This window comes from Pelodiscus sinensis, chromosome 12 (genome assembly GCF_052426305.1).
Source record: "Pelodiscus sinensis isolate ZL-2025 chromosome 12, ASM5242630v1, whole genome shotgun sequence".
NCBI classification, from domain to species: domain Eukaryota; kingdom Metazoa; phylum Chordata; order Testudines; family Trionychidae; genus Pelodiscus; species Pelodiscus sinensis.
Window position 1 is genome coordinate 52,497,231 of NC_143063.1, and position 16,291 is coordinate 52,513,521.

A 16,291-nucleotide genomic window follows, 5' to 3' on the forward strand; every position below is an offset into this window, starting at 1 on the left:
CGGCGCGCGGCGCAGCCAGGCCCTGCCCCGCCGGCTCCAGCCCTGCCACGGCCCCAGCCCCCTCACCAGCGAGAGACCGCTCCCTGTTGACCGCCTGGCTCGCTGCACCCGCCCCACGCCCCTTTGTCCCCACGCCACCCCTGCACCCCGGACCCACTGCTCTCCCTCTTCCCTGCGACTCTCTAGCTCTGCACTGCCCTTGCTCCCTACACCCTGCCCACCCCGATCCCTGCCCCCCAGCTCTGTGCTGCCTGTTCCTTGCACTGGCCCAGACCCTGATCCCTCTGCCCCTCCCATTCCCCGTGCCTCCACCGCATCCTGCTCCCTCCGATCCCTGCCCCCCCAGCTCTGTGCTGCAGTTCCCTGCACTGCCCCTAGACCGCGATCCCTCTGCGCCTCCCGTTCCCTGTGTCCCATTCCCTGTGCCTCCACCGCACCCTGCTCCCCCCGATCCCTGCGTCCCTCTGTGCCTCCCGTTCCCCGTGCCACCCCTGTATACCCCCACTGTTCCCTGTACCCCTCTGGCTCTGTGCTGTCCCTGCACCCTGCTCCCCCTGTGGGCTGGGAGTGAGGGGTGCTTTTACATAGGGAGGGGCTGGACAGGGCAGGGAAAGGGCTGCTGTGACCCAGCAGCAGTGAAAGGGGGAGTTCACTTGAAGCGCCTTTGACTTCATGGAAAAAAATGAATGAATATGCTATTTGCTATTTATAGGGCTAAAAGGCCGGACGAAAACAAACCAAAAAACCCCCCATTACAAAATGCAAACATGTAAAAGACAACAAAAAAGGGCGGGGGTGGCCAAAAAATGTTTTGTTTGGGGCAGCAAAAAACCTAGAGCTGGGGAAGGGGCTTGTGCGGAGGGGAGGGGAGTGGAGGAGGTCAGGAGAAGAAGAAAGGGGAAGGCAACAAGGGACAGGGGTGAGGAGAGACAAATGCCAGGGGGCCAAGTGCAGACAATGAGGAAAAGGGCAGGAGGGGAGGTGTCAGTGGGAGGGGGGACAGGGTGATGCTGGGAGAGGAGAGGGTAAGGGCACTGGGGGCTAGAGGGGGAGGGGGAGGTGCTGGGACAAGGCTTGAAAGAAGGGGTGGGCATGAGGAAGGTGGGGAAGGAGCAAGGCATGTGTGAGGGCACGGGCATGAGGGGAACGGGGGCAGAGGGTGGTGAGGGGGTGGGTATCAGGGAACAAGAGGGCAAAGGGGGCAGAGGCAGTGAGGGAAGGGGGAGGCACCAGGAGGATGCAGGTGCCAGGGGATTCTGGGGCTGAAGCAGAAGGGCAGACACCTGCAGGGAAGGGACCACCACCAGAGGAGAGAGGCAGGGCAGGTGTGTAGAGGGAGATGTTAGGAGCGGGGATGAGGAGGGGTAGCTCACATGAGCAGAATGGTGCTACTGGAAGAGTGGGCACAGGGGGGAAAGAAGGGCTGGTGAAGGGGGGCAGGTTGCAGGAGGGCTGAGGCCAGTGAGAAGGGCAGGAGTCAGGACAGCAGAGGAGGGTGAGGAGTTGGGGGGCAGCAGGCACCAGGGGAGCTGATGGAGCAAGGGGAGGAGACATGGCAGTAGAGGGAAAAGGTAGAGGTTTATAAGCTATTTATTAATAACTTGGGTGATATTTATTAATAACTTATTAGTAATTACTCTTCTTATTCTTATTAGGAATTTATGCCATTAAAAAACCACTTTTTGAGGGGGGAGGGTGCCATCTGGCGAGTAGGGTTTTCCATAATTTGTCAAGCCCTGTTAATGGAGATGTGCCTAGGAATACTGACAGAGGAATGGAAAATTGATGGAAGTTGTAAACAAAATAATAGCCATGCCACAGGTTGGATGGGTGCTTAAATTAAGCAGGTCCAGCTTCTTTGTGCTAGAAAAGGTGCTCCCAGTATGACCAGTTAGAGATCAGGACAGCGTCTGGGGCTGTAAAGAGAGAGGTTGTCTGCAAAGGAAGTGGGAGCACAGCAGAGAGTCTGCAAGAGGACTTGAAGCAGAAAGGACTGAGAAAAGCAAAGGGAAAACTCTTGAGAGCTCTAGCCCAGCATTGGCTGAGGAACTGTTTTGAGTTTTACTTATGTTTGGAAAATAACTGACCTGCGTGAGGCACGAGGCCCTTCATGGGCTGAAGACATGGCAGCGCTGTACAAACCATGTTAGGGTTGGTCTTATTTAGTGACTTCATTGGCAGAATGGGAAACAGCATATTAGTAACATTCACTATATTAGAGTATACTGCAAATGCCAGTGAGAAATATGTTTAGCTACTGTAGTGATAAGGACTCCAAATAACTAAAATAGAGATTAGAAACATTCGCAGGAAATAACAAAATGCACCTGATTCATATGGGAACAGCTAATCTGAAACACACGTGCCAGTGGGACAGAGGAAACTTAGAAGTAATAATGCTGCAAGAGACCCAGGATGGGACTAGAATTGTTTGCACTGCAGTACAGCAGAGAAGAAACCATTGCAATTTTAGCTGCTCCCACAAAGGCATTGCATCACGGAGCTGAGTGGGAGTAGGCTGTTCATATGCTGCTTGATGCAACTACACCTGCACCCAGTTACCAGGGAGACAGAAAACAATTAGAGGGAATTCAGAGATGAATAAAAACAACTTACTGTGAGGCTGTAGAGATTTGTACAGAAAGAGTAAAGGAGTTTTAGCTCGTCTCTGCAATGACCATTTGGGTACATTATTAGTGTTCATTATTGTTTCTGTATTTATATTACACTAGCACCCATACACTTTCAACTCATAGGAATACACAGGCCTGGCACCAGAGACCGTACAATCTAAGATGAGTAGAAACAGGGTTAATATCAAGTCTTCTCACTCCTATTGAGCCTTCATTTGTTGGCTAATTTCTACTGTAACTTTTAAGGATCTGTTGACAGATATTTCAAAGGGAGAAAAAGGTTGAGGGATGATTTAGTGTGGTCTGGGGAGTACAGAAGGTGAGACTGCTGCAGGAATATAGGCTGATTAGTTGGCTAAACTTCTGCCATGAGGTGGAACGTTCTGTAATCTGCGCTCTCCAGCAAATAGAGAGAGCTTGGTTGTCTGGGGAACTTCATGTGTTTGACCAAAACATGGCAGTGTCATGAGGGAAACTCTCCTGCCTTGTGAGGAAGGATATGGCAACACTACAACCTTATTTCGAAATAAGCTATTTCAAAATAGTTAATTCGAAATATCTTATTTCGAAATAACGCGTCTACACACAAAATGCATTTTGAAATAGCTTTTTGCTATTTCGAAATAGCGCGTCCACACTGAGTGGACACTAAATCGGGTTTAAGGCCAGCCAGAACCATGTCTGGCAGGGCATCAGGTCAAGATTTACTTTGTGTGGCTGCTGCCTGAGGCTGAGGCCTGTGCTTAAAGGGAACCCCCGCCTGGACAGCCGGTTCTCAGCTTTCCCTGCTTGATAGCCTACCTTGATGAGGGACAGCAAAGCATTTTGTCTCTGCATGCTCTGGTTGCCCTCGGGACACCACAGCACTCTGCAACATGGAGCCAGAGCTGCCCCTGGGCACTCTGGTGCTTCTTTTGGACACATTGCTGCGAGCCTGGCTGCACTTTCTGCAGGCTGCCATCCAGGAGGCCCATCGGGGGGCTGTCAGTGTCCAGGAGGCTCTGCAGGAGAGCTTCCACCCTGAGGAGCACTAAGAGCCTCCCTGGTCTGTCCCACTGGGGGCTTGTGCCTCATTCCTCCCTTACGTCCTTCCACTTACCCCTCCCTAACCCCCCTTCCTTATGTTAAATAAAATACATGTATTTTCATGAACACAAACTTTCTTTATTTGACAAAACTGGGGTGGGGGGGGAGAATGGAACTCTGGTGAGACTGGGGAAAGGAGGCAGAAGAGGGGAAAAGAGAGGGTGGGAGAGGAGAAGGGGAAACCTGGGAGGAGGGAGCCGGAAGGGGGAAGCAAGGGGAAGAAGGGGGAGGGGAAGCTCAGGGTTGGGGGTCTCGCCGGAACAACTTGATTGTCATGCAAACATGCTCCTGGGTTCGCATGTGGCTGTTGGTGGCCAAGCTGGCAGCTATCCTGCCATAGACGGCTGCGTTCCTCCGTCTAGTGCGGAGATCTTGAACGTTGGGGGCACCCTCCCCCCCCCAAACCTGAATAAGGTCCATGATCTCCACCCTGGACCAGGAAAGCGCCAGCCTTCTCCGGGCCCTGGCAGACTGCTCCTGGGGAGCGGTGGAGGACTGGCTGGCACTGGCTTACTGGCTCATGTTTTGGGGCCACTGGGTCAGGGGCAGAGACTGCTGGCTCTGGGCTGGAAGGCTTGGAGCTGGCACAGGCACTGTGGCCAGAGTCTCTACCCCTTTAAGGGCTCCGGGGAGGGTGGGAGGGAGAGGAGTGCTCTTGGTTGAGGCTGGAGTAGCCACCAGAGCACCCTGGAGGCTCCCTATTTTGAAATAAGTGTCTATGCAGCACTTATTTCGAAATAGCTATTTCGAATTTGGCATTATTCCTCGTAGAATGAGGTTTACCAAATTTGAAATAAGCGCTGTGCTATTTCACATTTATTTTGAAATAGCAGTTTGGCTGTGTAGACGCTAGGAAAGTTATTTCGAAATAAGGGCTGTTATTTCGAAATAACTTTGCTGTGTAGACATACCCGGAGAGAATACGGGCTAGATTGTAAAGGTAATTAGGTGCCTAAAGAAGCAAATACATTCTGAAAATCCCCTTGGGTGCCTACAAGTAGGTTCTTGTATGCCTTTGGAAATCTGCCCTTATGTGACAAGATTGGTCTTTGCTATCTCTAATTTTTGTGTCTGTCTCAGAAATCTAGTGGATTATTGGGGAGGGAAGGAATGTGCCATCTTTCTGGTTTGCCTGAATGATTCTGATGCGTGGTGTACAGTCATCACATACTCTTCTGATTTGCAATGTTGACGGTTTTGATTTTCTGCTGAGAATCACCTTGTACATGATCTTTTTCCCCAGCTATCAGCTGGAGTGCGGTTCCTGAGCAACCCCTAGATGTCACCTCAAATGGCTTCAAGCAGGGAACAACTAAGAAAGGAATCGGAAGTCACCAGGCCAGGTGCGGTGGAGGGAGAGGGGGGTCAGGGCTCTCTGAGGGTGCATCCTTGCCAATGTATGCTCCTCTCTCTCTCTCTCTCTCCACCTTGACATGGAGGGTGGTGTTTGGGCTTCATTGGGAGCTGGAGGATGGGAAAGCAGTCCCCATGTGTGTTCTATCTCTGACTCTGCTACCACTGCACAGAATAGAGAGTAGGGGCAGAGTAGGTTGAATATGTTCATATAATTTTTAGCCCCTTTACTGGCATGTTTCTTGTTACTGTTGCCTAATAGATTTTCTAATCATTAAAACAAGGGAGATATTTGTAAATGAAACCACACTCTCTTGAGATGCAGGCTATGTTGTCATTCTTTGCCTAGAAGGCAGTGGCTTCCATTCTGGAGAGTGGGGAGGAGATGAGCTGCTTGTTTTGTAGAATTTTCACTTGTGGCCTTCTCTTATCGGTGAGGGTTGTTACAGTGCTCTTGTTATTGTTGGAGGAATTAGTTTCCTTGTTGCACTTGTCTGAGTGGCGTGTGTTCCCTTGCATGCTGCAAATCTTATTTCTGCCTGCTTTGCATCAAGTAGAATCGCTTGATTGGCATCTGAAACAACTGTTGTTTATTTCTAACGCAACTGGATCACTTTGGTCTTATTTTGGCCCATGACAGTTGCTCTTTTTATGGTCATTAACATGTCAAAGCTGGAAGCAGACCACTGTCCTCAAGATGGTACTTTTTAGAAAAAAATGCTGTTTTGTCCTGTCCTGTCCTGACCTGTTTGGAGTGTTGAATTTCCTGTGGTATTTCATGGCTGTGGACAGAAAGAAGATGCTGCTAAGTTAGGATGTGATAACTCACAAGTGATGATGGGCTATGGAGATTTTACCTATGAGTTGGCTGGTTCAAATCCAATTCAGGTGAATGACCAACAGTTGTCACTGTCTGGTGTTAGTTCAGTAGACTGTGTGACAGCAGACTCCTGCATTTCAAGGTTAGAAGGGACCATTGTGATCATCTAGTCTGATCTCCTACACGTTGCAGGCCCCAGAACCTCATCCACTCCTGAAATAGACCCCTCACTTCTGGCTGAATTACTGACGCCCTCAAATCATGGTTTAAAAACTCAGCGTACATCTACACTACACAGCTATTTTGGGATACCTGAAATAGCTAACCTGCATTTTCACAAGCTGCCTGTTATTTCGAAATATTTTTCAAAATAATGGGTGCACTATTTCGGCATCCCGGTAACCTTTGTTTCAATTGACATAAGATATGCAATTTTCAGTTGAGTTTAGGGTGCTGTGTAGACACACCCTTAGATAATTCACTACTTGCTCTAAACCTGCATGAGCCATGTCCCCATGCTGCAGAGGAAGTGAAAAAAATTAACCTTAGGTTTCTGCCAATCCGATGTGGGGAGAAAAATTCCTTCCTGGCCTCAAATATGGTGACCACTTAGACCCTATGAAAATAATTTGCAGTCTTGGCTGTGTTCTGGTCCTGTAGTCAGGTGTCCACATCACCAATCCATGAGCTGATGTCTTACATGACCTGTCTTTCTATGGGCTGGTAGCTGAGCAATAAAAGGTGGGGTGATGGGGAGGAGAGTCTTAGATTTAGTATTATGGGAGAAGACTCTAAGACAAGATGCCATGCTTTTAAGAGAAAAATCTGCCTGATGTAGAACAGAGGTCTACCTCTATCAAAAGTCCACTGCTCAGTGTTTCCAGCCCCTCTCTAGAAACAGGAGGACCAAGAAATGTATGGTTTTAACTTAAATGGGGTAGTTGGGAGAAAATTCATTAATAATTAGTTAATTGTCATATATGGTTTTTGTAAATTGTTTGTACATTTTGTACTAATTGTTTGCTTATACATTGAGGAGAAACCAGCCAAGAGACTCTAGCGAATGGGAGTAGAACCGGGAACCTTTTGTACCAGTTAAGTAGTAGTTCTGCAGAAAAGGACCTGGGGGTTACAGTGGATGAGAAGCTGGATATGAGACAACAGTGTGCCCTGGTAGCCAAGAAGGCTAATGGCATATTAGGATGCATTAAGAGGAGCATTGCCAGCAGATCCAGATATGTCATTATTCCTCTTTATTCGGCTTTGGTGAGGCCACATCTGGAGTATTATGTCCAGTTCTGGGCCCCCCACTACAAAAAGGATGCGGAAGCATTGGAGAGGGTCCAGCGGAGGGCAACCAAAATGCTTAGGGGGCTGGAGCATATGACCTACGAGGAGAGGCTGAGGGACTTGGGTCTGTTTAGTCTGCAGAAGTGAAGAGTGAGGGGGGACTTGATAGCAGCCTTCAACTTCCTGAAGGGAGGTTCCAAAGAGGATGGAGAGAGGCTGGTCTCAGTAGTGACAGATGGCAGAACAAGGAGCAATGGTCTCAAGTTGTGGTGGGAGAGGTCCAGATTGGATATTAGGAAAAACTATTTCACTAGGAGGGTGGTGAAGCACTGGAACGGGTTACCTAGGGAAGTAGTGGAGTCTCCATCCCTAGAGGTGTTTAAGTCTCGGCTTGACAAAGCCCTGGCCGGGTTGATTTAGATGGGATTGGTCCTGCCTAGAGCGGGGGGCTGGACTTGACGACCTTCTGGGGTCTCTTCCAGTTCTATGATTCTATGATAAGGGGATGGTTGGATGAAATAACATGATCTTGGTAACTAATTGACCATTCATTATCAGTTGGAAATAGGTCAATGGAGGGATGATAGGAGTTGCTATAGGGAACTTTCTGGGTGTCTGGCTGGTGAGTCTCGCCCACATGCTCAGGGTTTAGCTGATCGCCATATTTGGGGTCAGGAAGGAATTTTCCTCCAGGGTAGATTGGCAGAGGCCCTGGAGGTTTTTCGCCTTCCTCGGTAGCATGGGGCACAGATCACAGCTGAAGGACTCTCTGCATGTTGGGGCCTTCAAAGTATTTGAAGGCTTCAATATCTGAGACATAGGTGAGAGGATTATTCTAAGAGGGGTGGGCGAGATTCTGTGGCCTGCACAGTGCAGGGGGTCAGACTAGATGATTATAATGGTCCCTTCTGACCTTAAAGTCTATGAGTCTGAGTACCTACGGTCCCTCAGATTTTTTTGCAATCATCATCTCAGTCATCTTTTTCATTGGACTCTGCTCTGTGCTGAGTGGCTCTTTTTGTTCTATCTCCCTCCCCCTAGACTCCTCACCTCATCTTCACTCCTCTTACTCTTTTCTCCCCTGCCCTAGCCCCTCCCTTTCCTTCTCTTTCCCTTTAGCTTATAAGTAACCCCTTACCTGCCTCCCCTCTGAAAAAGTAGAACTAGCATATTGTTTGCTCTCATCACGTTGTTTACTCCACTGGTGTGTTCTACTCCTCCCCTCACTCTGGTTCTGTGTGGTCTAGTTATTCTGTAAGTTCTGCTGCTCTGTGTTTGTGCAGTGCCTGGCTCTGTTCTGGGTGGGCCCTTAGGCACTGCTGTAATAAACATGTTAAATAATAACCCCTGCTTCTAGATCAGGATGTTAAATTTAGTTTAATCAACTAATCGACTAGTTGATCTGGATTGCGGGGAAACCTCTCTGCACACAGATGCACTTCCTGGAGGCTTTCCCTGAGGCTCCCATTGGCCAGAACCCAGCCAATGGGAGCAGCAGGGGGCCACACCTGCGAGTGGAGGGGGGTGCAAAAGCAAGAAAGTGCCCTCCCTTCATGCCTTGATCCTGCACCCTTTCCCTTGATTGTTTTCTGTGGCCTCCAACTTAAAAAAGGTTCCCCGCCTCTGCCATGAAGACAATGTTGAAACCTTTTGCGTTGGACATAAATTAATATTTTACTTCATTTAAAATTAAGTTTGGTAAACTAACATGAGAAAGTTAAAGCGCTTAACCTGTTTAATAATTTCAATTAATATTTCCTTTCTTGTTGGTGAAATTAAACCTTTCTCCCTAGCTGCGGCACTAGCAAAATGGCTCGGCGTAATTATGTAATTAATGGCAAGTTTCCATTAGCAGCTTGTGGCCCATGGAACAGTTTGGATTGAGCTGGGAGGGCCATGGGCCAAAAAGTTTGAGAACCACTGTTCTAAAGCTAAAAAATTGGCAAGAAAAAAACCTCTTTAAAACACTTTACCTTCTGGGTCTTTCTTATACATCTTAATTGTCAAATGGGACTCACTTTCCTTATTTCCTGATGGGCTTTTCAGTGTCACACCACCATAGCATCAAGTGCCTGGCACCCAGTAACGAGTGTGTCTGTCTGGCCACCACTGTGGGGCAGGGCAAGATTTTTATTCCCTTCTCCTTTGCCTCCATCTGTCTTACTGGTGTTTTTTATTCATGATCAATAATGTAATTGTTGGCAGGTCTGCCAGTCTGGTGGATTGTTTTCTTGCTTGCTGAGCCTCTGGCCTCTGAGACGTATGTGAGCTGGCAGGGGCACAGGATGCTGTGGGGATAGTGAAAAATCCTCTCTGCAGTCTGACGTAGCCCTGGCTAGGGCAGCTCTACAGTGTGCCTCTTGGACAATGTAGCTCTTTATCAAAGTTATCACTTCAAGTGACAGGAGTTTGGGGAGCTGGGATGGAGCAGCAGAAGTTAATCGTTAAGGATCCCTCAGGAAATAAACAAAGGGTCTTTGTCTGGGCTATGATAATGTGCTTCTGATACTTTTATGAAACGTGCATCAGCATTTTCTATCCCTCTGCTGTCTTTGTCAGCATACACTGGCCTACAGTTGTTCCCAGTTCCTTATGGCTTTTCGAGACCCTTCCTTTCTCCTCATTTCACTCCTTTCGCTTTTCTAGCAATCCCATTATTTCAAAATTTAAATCTATACTTAGAAAACCAACTCAATTCTCTCAGAATCCTGGAGAACAATTAATTGTAATAGTGTTTTATATTTATGGCCTCTCTCTAAATATTTATTAAATTAACATCATTTTGTGGCTTGACCGGGGAATAACTTTGTAAAATGCCTTAAAGCAATTAATAGATCATGTTTGCAAAAAAGTCTGGTTAGTTATAAAGTAACGTTAGCTTTTGTCACTTCCACAGAAGGACTGGAACAGAAATAGAACCATTTTCTCCAATATATCAACCACATCTTCAAAACTAGGTTTTTCAATCAAATGAAAGGGCATTTGTTTAAAGGTTCCTTTCTTGTGGCATCCTCTTCTGTCCCCAAGAGCAATTCTAGATGCACAAGGAAAGAGCACAGGAGGCCGTGGAACGTCCTCTCTGCAGTCCGACAGCCCTGCTTAGGGCAGCTCTACAGCTTACCTCTTGGACAGTGTATCACTGAGAAGTGACTAGTCATTTTTAAGATTATCTTAGGCAAAGCATATATAATGAAGGGAAGGAACAAATTATCAATCATGGCTGTAGGTCTAATGAGAGAGATGTCTATAGCAAAACTGCTGTTTTATGTCCACTACGGCATCTAATTTGAATTTAGGGTTTTTTTTTTCCTGTTAGGTCGCGGATCTGTAAGGTGGAACTTTTCCATGCATTTCAAAAACTGATGGCTAGTATTTCTCAGAAGAATCTGCCAGCATCTCTCAGGTGAGGAAGTACTCTTTCTAAATGGTTATAAGGAGACTCTCAGAAGATCCCAAGAGTGGTTCTGATGAAACCATAGGCTGTCAATAGAAGAGGATATGGTTTTTGCTGGAGTCAGCATTAAAATGTAACTTTTTACAGCTACATGTGGATGTTGGCAAGTGCAGCATGTACTTTCTTATATTTTACAATTGGAATTAGCAATAATGGCACCTCTTGCATTCAAGTGAGGCTGTGATGTAAACAAGTTTTGAGGGACTTGCTAGTTCAGTTGAAAAGGGATGAGAAACAATTTGGTTAAAATGCAGCCATTGCTGGCATGGACAGAAATCAGTGAGAATTATCCTGCTTGGTGTCTATGAAATGATTAGGTGGGGCTTAGTGAATTTCCAGTGAACAGGTGCTCACATCACAAAAACCCACTGCTGTAGCATTACTAATTACCAGTAAAGTACTAGCATCAACAGAGAGAAGACAAGGATCAAAAGTTTCTTCCTTCAGGTTGCAGCTGAGGCCTAGTGGGAGTCTGGGCCAGTGTGAACAGATTGTGTGTCTGCTTCCTCTGCTTTGTGGACTTTTACTAACAGCAGAAGCTCTTGCCTAGTGAAAATTGCATGATGTTACTAAAGAAAGCAAGTGCCTAGGTTTTAAAGTCATTCTGATAATCTAGTTTGACCTGCCTAATATCACAGGCCATTGAACGCCGTCCACCACAGCTGCATCAAACCCAACATCTGGTTGAACTCATTCATATATGTTAGAAAGAGACATCTAATTTTGATTTCAATAGTCCAAGGGATTAAGAATCTATCACATCTATTGGTAACCTGTTCCATAGATTAAATATCCCAACTGTTGGAAAAAGGGTCTTATTTCCCATTAGGATTTTTTAGCTTCCCCCCATTGGATCTTATTTATGCTTTTGTCAGAAGGCTTAAAGATCCCTGAAATATCTTCTCCCTGTTAGGGATGTAACTGGTTAATTGGTAATAGTTAATCATCTGCCCCGGCTGAAACAGCGCTCCATCCTGCGGTGGACTTGGCTAGGCTGAAGCATGCCCTCTCTTCCCCCAGTTTAAGCAGTTAACTGGTTAAACAGAACTGTTAACTGATTAAATGGGTAAAAGTCTCAGATAAGGATGTTAAGGTTTAGTCGACTATCCGATAAGCAAATGCAGAGGCAGCAAAGAGGAGGGAAGAGAAAGGTACTTCAAAGTGACAGCTCCATGCAGTGCTGCCGCTTTGAAATGCCGCTGTGGCATTTCAAAGGGGCAGTGCCGCTCAGCTGATCCTGGAATTTTTGCGGAGCTACTTCTTTGAAACGCCGCTGCAGCGTTTCAAAAGGGCAGAGCTGCAGGGAGCCCGGGATCAGTTGTGCGGTGCTTGCATGAGGCTCCATGTGGCACTGCTCCTTTGAAATGCTGCGGCGGCATTTCAAAGGGGCAGTGCCGCCCTATCAACTATTTGATTCGTGAATTGCACTATACTTAACATCCTTAGTCTCAGAGGGCCATGTTAGTCTGTAAATGAAAAAACTTAAACAGCAAATGGTCCTGCAGCACTTTAGAGACTAACAAAACATGTAGATGGCATCATGAGCTTTTGTGGGCACAGCCCACTTCTTGAGATGAGTGGAGTAAGGGGTCCTGAGTACAAATAAAGAGCAGAGAAAGGGAGGCGATGAAGAGGGGTAAATGGGATTTTACATCCCTACTCCCCATGTAAATACTTAATAGACCACGATCAAGTTGCCACTCAACCTCTATTTGATGAGCTCTACAGATTGAACTCTTTACATCTTTTACTGTGCAAGGCAGCTTTTTTAAACCTTGATTAGTCTTGTAGCTCTTTTGAGCCCTCTCCAGCGTGTGTGTATTTTTTTTTTTAAGAGTGGACGTGAAAAGTGGACACGTTATTCAGGTACAGAGAGGCAATACAACCTCTCCACCCATCGCGGGTATTTACCCGTTTTAAGGAAGGTAAGATTTGTCATCTTAGCCTCAGCATTGTAAGGAGAGCTTTACTTCAACTGTTTGCTCAACGTGACTTCCTCATAACTGAGCTGGCAGATGCTGGGTTTGTGACCCCCGTTGGTGGCATGTGGATGCGTGATTGGAAGGCTGGCCATGTGCTGCCTGCATAACACAGTTTCACCTTAAGCCTTTTCAGGATTCTTGTGGTTTTGTAATTTCCTGTGGCATTTTTGTCCTTTGTCATTTTCTGTCTCTGGACTTCTCCTTGTGGCACAGTTCAGCAGACACACAGATAAGAGAGTCTCTGACACAGGCTATGCAAGATTAGTGTGTACAGCTCTCCTCTCAGCCAGCCCATGTTCTAGTACACTATGTTAGCACAGTTATCTTTACTGTCGGATTTGTAATGGCAAGTATGGATGAGCACTTCAAAGCAAAGTTGAAACTGAGCAATGGATCAAGGGTGTGGCTTTTGTGCTGTGGATAAGAGTAGGTAGGCTTCAGATTTTTTCAGAGATTTGCCTGAGGCTGCAGAAGAAGAGATCATCTCTGCTCTTGCTTAGCACTGGCTGATCATGTGAGCACGCCTAGTGTGCAGTGCTTTTCATAGAATCATAGGACTGGAAGGGACCTCGAGAGGTCATCGAGTCCAGCCCCCCGCCCTCAAGGCAGGACCAAGCTCCGTCTACACCACCCCTGACAGATGTCTATCTAACCTGTTCTTAAATATTTCCAGAGAGGGAGATTCCACCACCTCCCTTGGCAATTTATTCCAATATTTGACCACCCTGACAGTTAGGAATTTTTTCCTAATGTCCAATCTAAACCTCCCTTGCTGCACTTTAAGCCCATTACTCCTTGTCCTGTCCTCAGAAACCAAGAGGAACAAACTTTCTCCTTCCTCCTTGTGACACCCTTTTAGATATTTGAAAACCGCTATCATGTCCCCCCTTAATCTTCTTTTTTCCAAACTAAACAAGCCCAGTTCATGAAGCCTGGCTTCATAGGTCATGTTCTCTAGACCAAGTATCTTACAAAATTACAGATTCTATTCAATGGTAACACCACCAATACTACATAGTATCTTGGGGATAAGAATAGAATTGGTAGGTAAGGGCATGAAGGGAATTCAGATAGCAAATATTGTGACCATGCTGAATTAGGCTAGGTCAGGACGACTTGCGCAGCACCACTAGCAAAAAGTGACCAGGAATTTTCATCGCAGGTGCTTAAGGCCATCACATCTCAGTCAGAAACTGGGGATACAGGCCAAATGATTGACTGTCTTGTTTGTAGTTTGAGACATTTCTGATACACTACAGCTTGAATTTATTGTAGAGTACCTTCCCTGCAGGGTGGATAAAAACTGATAATTAAAAAAAATTAAAAAAAACTAATTTTTTTTAAATCGGATTTTTATGATTTTTTGTAAATCACCAGTAAAATATTACATTTCTCATTTAAAAAGTTAGTTTAATCTCATCACAGACATTCTACACCTACACTTACAGTCTTACAAAAATGAATTAATGGCTCCAGTCTGTCCAGCCTACTAGATTTTGCTTCTTGAAGTTCGGGGCTTTCAATTCAGTTTCTCAGACTACAAAGTAACCCATGCAAAGACAGACACCAGTTGGGTAGGATTGTTTTTGTTCTGTGCTTGTGTGGTGGTAGGACCTTGGCCAAACACAGCAGAGGAGTTAGTGAAGACATTGTCTGAAAGACAGAGACAATATGTAGGGAAGGATGGGGGCAGCAAAGGAAGGAACAGTGGGGTGGACTGGAAAGAAAAAGGGAAGACATTATTCAGTGCACACACAGAGCTTTCTAAATTCCAACTGCGCTTTTGCCACAAAAAGTATCATGGCATCTGGGTTTGAACTTGGGATTTTAAGAGTTGCTAGAGACTGAGCCAGAGGAGAGTTGCTTCCCTTTAACTGGATTGTGTTAGGTCAAGAATCTGGTTTTAATGCTGTTTGTCTGCACTGAGGACCTGGGCTTAAGCCTGATGAGGATGAGCTGCTACCTCCCTTCTGACATGGGATGTTTTCTGAGAGAGCACAAATAAGCTCTGTACAGTACATTCAAATTAATGAAGATAAAGGAGGGGGAGGCCCCAGGGTCTCTGAGGTAAGGACATTTGCCAGCAGTCCCTTAAATGCAGGAGGATAAATGTAGATACAAGGGAGTGTCTGGCCAGAGATGAATCCCTCAAGGGGTCTTCACCTTGCCTTTTTTTTGCCAGTTGGGTACCCAATGGCGGAATGGGGAGCCTTGCTGCTGCCCCCTGCCAGAGCCTTTCCCGGTGGTGGGGAAAGGCTCCAGCACCAGGGAGGCAACAGGCCACTGAACGAAGGTTGCCAGGCATCTGGTTTTTGACAAGAGCACCCCATCGTAAAGGGACCCTGGCAGCTCTGGTTTGCACTGCCAACCAGGCCTTTTTATAGCTTGGTTGAAGCCGTGCTGGCAGGCTCCCTCCCTGGTTCCACATGGCTCCCAGGAAGTGGCGATATGTCCTCGTACCACCTAGGCAGAGGCATGGCCAGGTGGGTCTGCAAACTGCCCCTGCCTGCAGTTCCAGCCAATGGGAGCAGTGCCTGCTGGTGAGGGGGTAACATGCAGAGCTGCCTGGCTGTGCCTCTGCCTAGGAGCTGAAGGGACCTGTTGCCACTTCAGGCAGCACTTACCTCGGTCTGGTCCTGCGGAGTCCTCACGCTCACTTAGGCCCCAGCCCTGAGCCCCCTCTCGTGCCCAAACTCCCTCCTGGAGCCCACACCCAGCACCCCAGCCTGGAGCCTGTTATCCCCGGCCCCCTCCAGAGCCCCTTCCTGCAGCCTGAACCAGAGTCTGCACCTCTGACCGGAGCCCTCACCCTCCTGCACCACAGCCCACTGCCCCAGCCTGAGGAAAATGAGAGAGAGTGAGGGGGAGGGGGAAGTAAGCAGGATGGGGCCTCAGAGTGGGACAGGATCTCTGATTAGCAAGTTGCAAATTCTATGCTACTAAAAATAGCAGTGTAGATAGGGTGGAGCTGCTTGAACATGCAGCAAATCATGTCTCGCTTAACTTGCTGAAGCAGGACCTCAACCTCACACTGCTACATAAACCTGGGCTGCGAGGTGTGTAGTGTGTGTGTTCTGCACCCTGCCATAAGGAATGTGCTGTGCAGATGTTTCCTACAATAGCATTTGTGGTACCTTGGCTTCCGTGCACTGTAATCTGATTTGTGGGGTGGGCGGCGCAGCACAGCCCTTCTTTGACTGATGGAGTCTCCTGAAGTCTGCTTTCCCCATGGCCTAGTTCAGTGTTACTCAACCAGCGATATGAGTACCCTTAGGGGTACTCGAGAAGTCTGGGGGGTATGTCAACATGTGAAATTTGGAGAAAACTAAACTTTTGTTTTAAGTTTTATAGCACTTAATTATTTTTGTACTTCTTTACACCCAAAAATTTCATCCCTTGCTCTGCTACAGTTAAATTGTTTAAACTTAATGTGTTGCAGGTAGAAAAAAAAATTGTGTGTCTGAAAACTGTAGGTACTGGGGGTATTTAAAATTAAAAAAAAAAAAAAGAGGGGGGAATACTTATAATTTTTTAAAGCGTCCTTTATAAAAAAAAGGTTGAGAAACACTGGCCTAGTTGACCACTCTCAGGGCTCTTCCAAGCCCCTGTATCAGTGCTGAAGGTTGGCAACTTGTTCTGAAGGGCAGAGCTGCAGTGTCTCTTATCGGCACTG

General features: G+C 46.9%; 2 protein-coding genes across 7 annotated transcripts in view; one reads left to right on the top strand and one right to left on the bottom strand.

Annotated features, from left to right (window-relative positions):
- Positions 1–16,291, top strand: part of ADAT1 (adenosine deaminase tRNA specific 1) — a 56,765-nt gene that overhangs the window by 28,383 nt on the left and 12,091 nt on the right. For 4 of the 5 annotated variants that reach the window (XM_075918246.2, XM_075918245.2, XM_006121325.5 and 1 more), the window contains 2 exons: positions 4,963–5,062; positions 10,499–10,585. In XM_075918246.2, coding sequence (XP_075774361.1) covers positions 4,963–5,062; positions 10,499–10,585 — 187 coding nt within the window. The remainder of the gene's footprint in view (positions 1–4,962; positions 5,063–10,498; positions 10,586–16,291) is intronic. The other variant, XM_075918249.2, reaches the window with a different exon arrangement.
- GABARAPL2 (GABA type A receptor associated protein like 2) overlaps positions 5,062–16,291 on the bottom strand; it is a 37,106-nt gene continuing 25,876 nt past the window's right edge. For both annotated transcript variants that reach the window (XM_075918253.2, XM_075918251.2), the window contains one exon: positions 5,062–5,854. In XM_075918253.2, the coding sequence (XP_075774368.1) occupies positions 5,731–5,854 (124 nt within the window). In that variant the 3' untranslated portion in view covers positions 5,062–5,730. The remainder of the gene's footprint in view (positions 5,855–16,291) is intronic.